The following is a 12,423-nucleotide window of genomic DNA, read 5'->3' on the forward strand; positions in this document are numbered from 1 at the left end:
AGCAGAAAGGAGACAGTGCAAGTGTAAAGAAGAGGGAAATTAGGAAAAGATAAGGAAAAAGGACATAGGTTGAACCTTTTCGATCTCTCCCTCACAAAAGAGAATTTCAGTTTCTTGTCTCAAGGAAATGAAATTCAGGGCACGCCAATATTGGCATATGTGTGTTACTTGCTGCTGTTTTACCAGAAACACATCTGTATGCACATAGGTAGTGACAGCATTTTCTTTCTTTTTTCTGAAAACTAAACATGATCTTCCTGGTGTTTTTTTCAATGTGCTTTTCCTCACTAGGAAAATACACAAAGTATAAATGTGAAAGGCATCAGATTTATTCCAGGTCCCCCTGGAAATAAGGATCTTTGCTTTACTTGGCGTGAATTTTCTGACTTTATTCGAGTGCAGCTAGTTTCTGGGCCACCAGCTAAACTTCTCCTTGTAGACTGGCCGGAGTTAAAGGAGGTAAGTACCTTCCTGCCTTGATTGAAAGAATTTAATATCAATATTTTGACCTACTAACTGCTTCAGAGTGTTAGTAGATCAAAAGTTATATTTTGTTGTTGGAGTACTAACAATAGTAACAATAACAAAAGGACAAAGGAATATGAATTTTAATACTTTATTATTCATCACTGTGCCCTCATTTGTTAAAAAAAATAGTGATACTTCAAATTCTAAGAGTTTTATTATAGAAATTAAAAATATGCATTAAAATAAAAATAGATAATGAACCACCAGTTTCAACAGTTACTGATTTTCACCAGTTGTATTTCTTTGTTCTCTCTCACTGGCTTATTAAAAAAATGTTTTTGCCGGAATTTTTAAATGCATGCCAGATATCAAGTCATTCATTACACTCTTAAAAACATCAGTTTGCTTCCCTGTGCTTATAGTTATGCATATCTTAAATACTAATTTGCAAATCTCTGTCAAATCTGTTACCTTTCAATTTTCATTAAATTTTTAGAATTCTGATTTTAAAATGTTCACATTCTGGTGTTCAGTTATGGTGTGGCAGAGCCTTATCTGTTGGTACGAAAGGTTATTTTTTCTAATGGAAAATCATCTCACATGACCATGGTAGTAGATGAAATTATCCCACAAAGGAACTGATGATCTGAGAAAAGCTTACATATCTCTGCTCTAGTCCTTTTTTGATGTTGTCCTTTTTTGAGTTGTAAATTTAAAAAATATGACAGTGCTTTAAAAACAATTTTTTCCTTAACACTTGTTGACTGAAGAGTTGTACTGCAAATCCAGTGCACTTGTTTTTATATAAGCGTATTTACTGCATAAATCAATGCCTTCTTAGAAACCTAATGATGTCAATAAAGAATTTGTTGACTGACAGTATCATGGAATAATTGGGTACCTTTGAGGTGGAAAAAATCTTTACATGTTCATATTTTTAAATGATTTTGTGGAGGGGAATAGAAAAATTAATGACAACTTGTTAACTCAAAAATTTATTATAGGATTTATTTGCAGATACCACTGAAATCCAAAAGCTTTAAAAATAAAACGTAAAACCAATTCTCTGTTAAGAGATATGTTGTATATGAGTAAGGCTGAAAATGTTATCATTGAATATGTGGTTTTCCTAGAATTTTCCAATTTAATTTTTGACCTACCTCCCTCGTCCACACACAGGATCTTAAATAGAAAGGGGAACTAATTTAACACCTAAGCATGATAAATAGAAAAATTATATAAATATACATATATTTTCTCAGTTGATCTTCAACATTATGATGTATTGTCCTTCCTTATAAATGAGGAAACAGATTCCTTCCTTACAAATGAAGAAACAAATTCTGAAACGTTATATTGCATGACAGTATTAATAAGTGGCAAATCATGAACGTTTGGTTTTGGTTATTTCCTTTCTCCACTACTACCCAGAAGAATTTTCAGCTAACAGCTTGGGCTGTAAGTTGTTTACTGAAAGATATTCTTTACCAGGTAGTTGCTGTTTGATAGATGGACAATTATGTAACTAGAAATAAAGACCCTGATGTGTTTACATTTGGAAACATTAGCACTTTTTGTGTATTCAGGCTTTTTATAAACTTTAGCACATAGAATATAGTCTATCCATGAAAATTTTTTTGGTAGTCAAGCATAAACCAGCTTCAAGGGTATCTTTTAAAAAAAAGTTCCTAACACATTATTGATGTTTCTCCCACTTGTTAGCAACCTCCTAACATAATTGGAGGGATGGAGGAAGCAGAGGGAACATTACTAGTAGGAGAGAGGTGATAAATCACTTTCCTTTTTTGCTAGTTATGTCTTTCCTATCTTCTTTTTTTCTTTAACTTTTAACATCTGATACAGAGGATTGGACTTTTAACAGGTTTCTTGCTTGACAGTGGGTTTTCTTTGATATACCTAGGTCAGCATACAAATTCCCAGAGTTACACAGGCCTTATTTGGATTAAGGGAAAGGCAAGAATCATTTTAAGTCTACACTGTTTTGTTTAAGTTTATCCATGACTAGCCCTATTTGACTAGGAGCTGGAAAGCTGTGCATACTGCTTCATGTAGACTTGACAGAGTGCCAACAATTGGTGGAGGAGTTAGACTGTAGATTGACCAGTGCTAAATATGAGAGCCTGAGATAAACTTCTGTTTCCATTGCAGTCCTTGCAACATGTAATTTTCAGAATTCTTGACTAGCTCTGGAAGCCAGTAATGTCAAATATATTTTCCCTTTTATCAAATTTTTAATCATTTCTATAAGAAGAGTATTATTAGTGACAGTGTAATTGAATTTCAGAAGTTTATTTTAATGGATAAAAGGAGCTATTTGTGAGTAAAACAGATAAATTCAGTGATTGTTTCACTTAAACAGTAATCATATTGTTCGGCATGTGTTAGTGCTTCTTAAAAGATTTGTATATGTTTTAGTCCATTCCAGTGATTAATGGAAGAGAATTGCAGAATCCTCTCATTGTTCAACTTTGTGATCAGTGGGATAATCCAGCACCTGTGCCACAGGTTAAAATAAGTCTTGTAAAAGCTAACAATTTAAAGGTACGTTTTAAACATCCTTAAATAATTCTCACTTAAAATTTTGGCTTTCATTCTCAGGATCATCGTATCTTTAGCTGTTACCTTTCTTTTTTTAAAAAAATAATATCTTATATAATCTTCACTATTGCTTAGTTTTGTTTTTGTTATTCAGTCACTAAGTTGTGTCCGACTCTTTGTGGTCCCATGGACTGTAGCATGCCAGGTCTCCCTTACCCTCACTCTCTCCTGGAGTTTGCCCAAGTTAATTGCTTATTTTGTCAGTCTAACATTTTAATAGTTATTTTGAGGAAGTACAGTTTATATCTTGCAAACAGTGTAACAAGAGATAGCAGTCTCTAATTATGACTGTTATTACACAGTATTAATAATATCTGAATTTCAGATTACGAATAGGTAATGCTGACAAGGTGGAAGAAGTTAGATACAATGACCTGCAGTCTGGGTTATGAAACAGGCATTATTGGGGAAACTTAAAAGCTCTAAGGGTGAAGCAAGAGAGTCATATGAGTAGCTGTGCTCTGCCTGCCTTTTGGAGAGCTACCTGGGTAGAGCTGTTGAACCTCTACTGAGACCTAGTCTAGGGAAATCAGCAAGCATGAACATGGCCTTGTAATGTTTGGGTGCAAACATAGTGCTTGGATACCAGGAAGTCCAGGATTAGGTTCAGTTCAGTTCACTCGCTCACTCATGTCCGACTCTTTGTGACCCCATGAACCGCAGCACGCCAGGCCTTCCTCTCCATCACCAACTCCCGGAGTCCACCCAAACCCATGTCCATTGAATTGGTGATTCCATCCAACCATCTCATCCTCTGTCGTCCCCTTCTGCCCTCAATCTTTCCCAGCATCCGTCTTTTCCAGTGAGTCAGCTCTTTGCATCAGGTGGCCAAAGTATTGGAGTTTCAGCTTCAACATCAGTCCTTCAATGAACACCCAGGACTGATCTCCTTTAGGATGGACTGGCTGGATCTCCTTGCAGTCCAAGAGACTCTCAAGAGTTTTCTCCAACACCACAGTTCAAAAGCATCAATTCTTCGGTGCTCAGCTTTCTTTACAATCCAAGTCTCACAAACGTACATGACCACAGGAAAAACCATAGCCTTCACTAGGCGGACCTTTGTTGACAAAGTAATGTCTCTGCTTTTCAATATGCTGTCTAGGTTGGTCATAACTTTCCTTCCAAGGAGTAAGCATCTTTTAATTTCATGACTACAATCACCATCTGCAGAGATTTTGGAGCTCAGAAAAATAAAGTCAGCCACTGTTTCCACTGTTACCCCATCTATTTGCCATGAGGTGATGGGACCGGATGCCATGATCTTCGTTTTCTGAATGTTGAGCTTTAAGCCAACTTTTTCACTCTCCACTTTCACTTTCATCAAGAGGCTTTTTAGTTCCTTTTCACTTTGTGCCATAATGATGGTGTCATCTGCATATCTGAGGCTATTGGTATTTCTCCCAGCAATCTTGATTCCAGCTTGTGCTTCCTCCAACCCAGCTTTTCTCATGTTGTACTCTGCATATAAGTTAAATAAGCAGGGTGACAGCATACAGTCTTGATGTACTCCTTTTCTTGTTTGGAACCAGTCTGTTGTTCCATGTCCAGTTCTAACTGTTGCTTCCTGACCTGCATACAGGTTTCTCAAGAGGCAGGTCAGGTAGTCTGGTATTTCCATCTCTTTCAGAATTTTCCACAGCTTATTGTGATCCACACAGTCAAAGGCTTTGACATAGTCAATAAAGCAGAAATAGATGTTTTTCTGGAACTCTCTTGCTTCGATGATCCAGCAGATGTTGGCAATTTGATCTCTGGTTCCTCTGCCTTTTCTAAAACCAGCTTGAACATTTGGAAGTTCACAGTTCTCGTATTGCTGAAGCCTGGCTTGGAGAATTTTGAGCGTTACTTTACTAGCATGTGAGATGAGTGCAATTGTGCAGTAGTTTGAGCATTCTTTGACATTGCCTTTCTTTGGGATTGGAATGAAAACTGACTTTTTCCAGTCCTGTGGCCACTGCTGAGTTTTCCAAATTTGCTGGCATATTGAGTGTAGCACTTTCACAGCATCATCTTTCAGGATTTGAAATAGCTCCACTGGAATTCCATCACCTCCACTAGCTTTGTTTGTAGTGATGCTTCCTAAGGCCCACTTGACTTCACATTCCAGGATGTCTGGCTCTGGGTGAGTGATCACACCAGGATTATCTTGGTCATGAAGATCTTTTTTGTACAGTTCTTCTGTGTATTCTTGCCACCTCTTCTTAATATCTTCTGCTTCTGTTAGGTCCCTACCATTTCTGTCCTTTATTGAGCCCATCTTTGCATGAAATGTTCCCTTGGTATCTTTAATTTTCTAAAAGAGATCTCTAGTCTTTCCCATTCTGTTGTTTTCCTCTGTTTCTTTGCATTGATCTCTGAGGAAGGCTTTCTTATCTCTCTTTGCTGTTCTTTGGAACTCTGCATTCAAATGGGTGTATCTTTCCTTTTCTCCTTTGCTTTTCGCTTCTCTTTTGACAGCTATTTGTAAGGCCTCCCCAGACAGCCATTTTGCTTTTTTGCATTTCTTTTCCCTAAGATGGTCTTGATCCCTGTCTCCTATACAATGTCACGAACCTCTGTCCATAATTCATCAGGCACTCTATCAGATCTAGTCCCTTAAATCTATTTCTCACTTCCACTGTATACTCATAAGGGATTTGATTTAGGTCATACCTGAATGGTCTAGTGGTTTTCCTTACTTTCTTCAATTTAAGTCTGAATTTGGCAATAAGGAGTTCATGATCTGAGCCACAGTCAGCTCCTGGTCTTGTTTTTGCTGACTGTATAAAGCTTCTCCATCTTTGGCTGCAAAGAATATAATCAATCTGATTTCAGTGTTGACCATCTGGTGATGTCCATGTGTAGAGTCTTCTCTTGTGTTGTTGGAAGAGGGTGTTTGCTATGACCAGTGCATTCTCTTGGGAGAACTCTATTAGCCTTTGCCCCGGTTTATTCTGTACTCTGAGGACAAATTTGCCTGTTCATGCAGGTGTTTCTTGACTTCCTAGTTTTGTATTCTGGTCCCCTATAATGAAAAGGGCGTCTTTTTTGGGTGTTAGTTCTAGAAGGTCTTGTAGGTCTTCATAGAACCGTTCAACTTCAGCTTCTTCAGTGTTGCTAGTTGGGGCATAGACTTGGATTACTGTGATATTGAATGATTTGCCTTGGAAACGAACAGAGATCATTCTGTCGTTTTTGAGATTGCATCCAAGTACTGCATTTTGGACTCTTGTTGACTATGATGGGTACTCCATTTCTAGATGGAGATATAATGGTCTAGTAGATACAATGGTCATCTGAATTAAATTCACCCATTCTATTCCATCTTACTTCGCTGATTTCTAGAATGTTGATGTTCACTCTTGCCATCTCCTGTTTGACCACTTCCAATTTGCCTTGATTCATGGACCTAACATTCCAGGTTTCTATGCAATATTGCTCTTTACAGCATCGAACCTTGCTTCTATCACCAGACCCATCCACAACTGGGTGTTGTTTTTGCTTTGGCTCCATCCCTTCATTCTTTCTGGAATTATTTCTCCACTGATCTCCAGTAGCATATTGGGCACCTACCGACCTGGGGAGTTCATCTTTCAGTGTCCTATCTTTTTGCCTTTTCATACTGTTCATGGGGTTCTCAATGCAAGCATACTGAAGTGATTTGCCATTCCCTTCTCCAGTGGACCACATTCTGTCTGGTACCAGGATTAGGTACCAGTTGTTAACATGAGTATTGGAATAGTTAGGTTAGGATCTAGAGGAGAATTTGGATGTCTTGCACAAAGTTGGATGCCCTCCTGCGAGGGGAAGGGGAAGGTGCTGTCAGGCCCTTGCAGGGTTGTATTTTGACAAGTTTTTCCTGTTGGTTGAAGGGAACTCATTTGTCCTAGCCAGGTTGTTGCCAGGCAACACAGAAAAGAGATCTTGGAATTGTATTTAGCCAGGCTTGAGTATCCCTCCAGAGATTTTATAATTTTAGTGGATACAAACAGTTTATATTATGTAAATACACAGTTCTCTTGAAATTAATCCATTAGTTAAGAATTTCAGTAAGGATTTCACAGGACCCAACTTGTTTATCTTAAAAGCTGTACAGAAGAGTATTCCCTGGTGGTCCAGTGGTTGGGATTCCATGCTTCCAGTGCAGGGGTCGTGGGTGCACCTTGGTCAGGGAACTAAGATCCTATAAGCCATGTGTGCAGTTTTAAAAAAAAGTAAATAAAAACTATACAGGGGGTTAAAGTGCCAGGAATGACTGGTCATCCACATGGACTAGTTTTCAAGGTAGAGTAAAAAGGGTCAAAAGTCTTATGCCTGTCAAAAAGGACTACAGTATTGGTGTTATATAACCTGAAATAGAAGACTGACTTCTGGCTTAGCAGCAAAGATTTAGGACCCAGATGGGAGAAAGACTGAAAAAGATAGGTTGAGAGAGGATAGATTGGAAGGTAAATGAGGCAGATACAAATGCAGGGTTTTATTTTAGCAGTTAAATTACTCTTTCTCACTTGTGTCTCACCAACTATTGCTTTTTTTTTTTTTTTTGCATGTACCATAATGACCTAATCTTTAGGTTCCGTTAAACAGAAGTTAAGTATTAGGATTAGGAGAGAGTCTGATTTTCTGCTACTGCAGTCTTCAAATTTACTTTTGTTCTTAGTGTTTGCTTCCAAGAGTGTTAAATAGTGATTAAATTGTACCCCAAATAAGAGTATGATCCTCGTTTTTAGAGAAGCATCTGCAAAAGACTGAAAGATTCTTCTAACAAGTGATTAGGGAATGTGGCCATTGATTCTTAATCATTTAAAAGTAAAAGCTTGATTATCACTACAAAGGTAGTATTGCAGCAAAGATTTAAGAAGCACATCTGTGTAAACATTAAGAGAAGGATGAAGTAACTAATGATAGACATGGTGTTATGCCTTGACTTAAAATTTTGTATGAGTATTTATGTTTATTTCTCCTGCACTGTCTCCCACAACCCCCCGATTTTGGCACATACCTTCTGTATTTATGTGACCAAACTTCACTTGATATATCAGCATTATTGAAAGAGTAAACACTGAATTCTGCAACTTAATAATTGAAATACACAAAATTCTAGTTTAACTGATCAATGTGAATGATCATTATCCTTTGTATTATGTGATTACATATTATATTATTTCAGCTAGTTTAAATTAGACAATTTTAGATTTTAGAGTGTGTGCAAATGTAGCTTTTTAAATAGTAATAGAGGAAAAGAATTTGATTTGTAGAATTTTCTAATTAACCGTTTTGTTTTGTTTTTAGCTCACTCCTTCAAACCAACAGCATAAAACTGATGAAAGGGGCAGGGCTAATTTTGGAGTGTTCAGTGTTTTGGCCCCTAGGTAAGAACTGAAAGTATTGATAGTTATTGGTATTATAGAGATTGATTTTTATTATTACTTGAAGTTAAGAGTAATACATAGCTGCTATTTAGTGTTAGTTAGGAGTTGGAATGAAACAGGAGTAGAGAGGTTTCCTAAATGAGTTAAACTTTGTATAAATTGTCTCAGAATTTTTAATTATAACTAATACAATTTGAACCCTGCTCCCCACTCTCCCTTTTTCTTTCTTTTTAGAGGAGAACATAATATGCAGGTTAAAGCCATTTATAACAAGAATACCATAGAAGGACCCATAATTAAGTTGATCATTCTTCCAGACCCTGAAAAACCCATTCGTCTCAATGTTAAATATGACAAGGATGCTTCCTTTTTAGCAGGGGGTATTTTCACTGGTGAGTAATTCAGTTTTAAAATAAATTTGTGGTGATAATTTGCCTCTTGGATTAATACGGTAAATTATTTATCCCAGGTGTTCAACATGATAAAAAAGCAATCATGTTGTGGACTTTTAAATGGCAAAGAAAGTATATTTGACTTAGCTTTATTTTCCCTCTCCTCTATATCCTACATTGCTTTAATGGTCAAGAATGAACTTAAAGTTCATGTATAAGCTGATAGCTTAAAGTAGTTCAGTTTGTGTTTATTAATTCACTGAATTGTGAGATTCTGCCAAAGAAGTATGAACTGCTGAATGGCAGGAGCTGTGAGGGTGTGTTCCACTAAATATGTTGCACTGTTAAACCAAATTGAGGACTGTTCAATTTAATTTGGATAGAAATGCATCACATAATTTACAATTAAAGACAAGGCAGTGGCACCTCACTCCAGTACTCTTGCCTGGCAAATCCCATGGATGGAGGAGCCTGGTGGGCTGCAGTCCATGGGGTCGCTAAGAGTCGGACACAGCTGAGCGACTTCACTTTCATGCCTTGGAGAAGGAAATGGCAACCCACTCCAGTGTTCTTGCCTGGAGAATCACAGGGATGGTGGAGCCTGGTGGGCTGCTGTCTGTGGGGTCACACAGAGTCGGACACGACTGAAGTGACTTAGCAGCAGCAGCAGCAGCAAAGACACTTCGTAACAGCAAAGATTTACTGAATATCTGCTATGCCCACCCACTATGCTAGATTCTTAGTTCCAGTAATGAACATGGCAGTTTTCATTGAGTTCAGTCTAATGTAGGAGACAATCAACTAAGCAGATGATTCCTGTGTAATATGGCAGCTGTCAAGTCAATAGGAAATTATATTTGCTTTGCATAGGTCATTTTCTTGAAGACTTTGATTTTCTTGAATGGATGAATTCCTGTGCGGTGAAAGAAGCAGACCAGAAAGTTTAAAGTGAAATTTAACACTATTTTAAAATAATTATGTATATACATAAACTTTTAAATCTGTTTGAGGAGATAAGTCCTATTTCCTGTGTAAAAACTGTAATAGGTGACCAATGAATATTATAGATGATACATATAAGGGAATATTACTAGTTTAACTATGGTATGCTATTGAAAAATCATAAAAGAAGGTAAACACTGTATTCGCAGACTACATAAAGCATATAGATTTGTAACCATTTGACCTAGATTGCTGAGTCTCAGTCTAACTTTTCTTTTTATTTTTTACTGAAGTATAATTGACTTACAGTGTTGTCTTAATCACTGCAGTATGGCAGAGTGATTCAGTTATACATACATATACACGTTCTTTTTCATATTCTTTTCTATTATGATTTATCACAGGATATTAAATATAGTTCCCTGTGCTGCAGATAACACAGCCTACCCTTTTTGGTCTTGCTTGGCAGACTGTGAAAATAAGACAAAGGACTATTAATGGCAAAAATGTGTTTTTCTTTTTCTCTCTTTATATAGCATCATTTATGGCATGAAGTAGGAACATAATATGTTTATACAAACACATGAGAGTTGTACATCATCGTCTTTACAATACTGAAGGATCAAAGATGTATTTATTAGATTTCTGTGGGAGGTTTAGCACTATTGATCTATATCCAATACCTGTAATGGTTGTATAGTTCTGTAGACAAATAGTTGGGAAAGACTAATTATAGTTTTATTTCTTCATCAGAATTTTATTATTAACATTTAAAGAAGATGTATGCTTTAAGACATAGAATTATTTAACCAAATCCACTAATTGAACTAGAAAGAAAATAACTTTTTAATGTTCCCCATTACAGATTTTATGATTACTGTTATTTCTGAAGATGACAGTATCATTAAAAATATTAATCCAGCACGTATTTCCATGAAAATGTGGAAACTGGCAAACAGTGGGAACCGACCTCCAGCAAATGTAAGTCATAGAAAGCATTTTAGAAGTTAAAAGTAGCTCTTAGATTTAACATAAAATTAAATGTAGTTTAATATAAAAATGCAGTGTGTATATCCTGTAGAACTAGAAAGTAACCCATTTCATCACTTAGATTTTTAAAAAATATACCAGGGTAAGTTTCAGAAGTAAGTCTAAAGAGCAGTAGCACAAGACAGAAAACCACTAAATATTATTAAGAGATAATATAGAAAGTGAGAGAAAGAAAAATGATTGATAGAGTACAGAGTAAGTAGAGTGGACAGACGGTTTGAGAGTCTAAAGCTGCCCAATCTGATAGAAATACAATACTAGCCACATGTGATACTTAAATTCTGCTAGTAGCCACATTAACAAGAAATAAATAAAATTAATTTTAATATATTAATATATATTAGTTTTAAACTAATATATTAAAAAATTACCATTTCACCATGTACTCAGTATTTTAAAATTTAATAATGATGTTTTGCATGCTCACATCTTTCCAGGTCTTTGAAATTTGCTGTGTGTTTTACGCTTACACTCCTCAGTCTGAGCCAGTCACATTTCGGGTGCTCAGTGGTCACTATGGGCTGCCATACCAGACAGTGCCAAACTGAAACAGACTGCACAGTGAACAATAAACCAAACTATATCAGGGGTCCTCATTTGATAATGCCTTTTAGGATTTATGTTTCAGTTTAGTCATCTGTTTAGGAAACTAGCTTCCTTAATTTATACCATCAGTCCCACCAATCTGCTGTTACCTTAAAATTATGTCACCACCATTAAGATCTGTTATATGTCCTTTAATAATTAATGGTATATCTTTGCACTGTGACTAATCTCACTTTTGTGTCACACACGCATGATAAAGATACATATATGTAGACATGTGTTTGTGTTATTTATCAATCTACATGTGATCTGGATTCACCCTTGGTAAAGGTAAAGTAAGTTTCTGTCCTAAATATACTATGCTAAATGTTTGTGATTTCTCTCTCTTCCTTTGCCACTTTTCCTTCTAGGCAGAAATATTTAGTTGTAATAAAATAAAGGATAATGACAAAGAAGATGGCTGCTTCTACTTCAGGTATTTCTCAAATCATTTTATATTTTAATGCATATTTTGTTACAGAGTTAATCAGCGTTGGCAACATGTGCCTGTTTAGCTAAAGAGAAATAATTTATGATCAAATAGAAAATATTTTGTCTACAAAGTTTGCAAAATGATTTGGGGAAAGATTGTTGTGATAGATATATTTGCTTTCAGAACTATCAAAAACATCAGAAGAATTCTGTTGTCAGAGCATTTATAATATTTTATTATATAGGAGATTTCTATAATTCTAAACTTAAGATCTTACAAAATAAAAAAACTGAACTAGTTTTTTTATTTAACTATGTGACTTCAAGTGTTGCTTCTTTCTTCTGTACTTTGAAATCTGTAAATGGTTTTGGATACATGGTGTCTAAGGTTTCATTTATTAGAAATGTCTTTTTGCCTTTTGAACTAATAATTGCTTTATTTCATTAAATGTATTAGTTTATTAAGCCAAATAGAAAACAAAAGGTACAAATTGTTCACAATAATACCAGCATTCACAATTACCTGTGTGTTTAACTTTGTTGAGATCCCTATTTTTCCACATAGCTTCAAGTTACTATCTATT

At 35.9% G+C, this 12,423-nt stretch overlaps 1 protein-coding gene across 1 annotated transcript in view; it reads left to right on the plus strand.

Annotated features, from left to right (window-relative positions):
- Positions 1-12,423, plus strand: part of SMCHD1 (structural maintenance of chromosomes flexible hinge domain containing 1) — a 126,127-nt gene that overhangs the window by 75,075 nt on the left and 38,629 nt on the right. The window contains exons 29-34 of the mRNA XM_070361992.1: positions 292-459; positions 2,905-3,030; positions 8,359-8,438; positions 8,673-8,830; positions 10,638-10,753; positions 11,779-11,843. Of these exons, the coding sequence (XP_070218093.1) occupies positions 292-459; positions 2,905-3,030; positions 8,359-8,438; positions 8,673-8,830; positions 10,638-10,753; positions 11,779-11,843 (713 nt within the window). The remainder of the gene's footprint in view (positions 1-291; positions 460-2,904; positions 3,031-8,358; positions 8,439-8,672; positions 8,831-10,637; positions 10,754-11,778; positions 11,844-12,423) is intronic.

The sequence above is a fragment of the Bos mutus genome, chromosome 24 (assembly GCF_027580195.1).
Source record: "Bos mutus isolate GX-2022 chromosome 24, NWIPB_WYAK_1.1, whole genome shotgun sequence".
NCBI classification, from domain to species: domain Eukaryota; kingdom Metazoa; phylum Chordata; class Mammalia; order Artiodactyla; family Bovidae; genus Bos; species Bos mutus.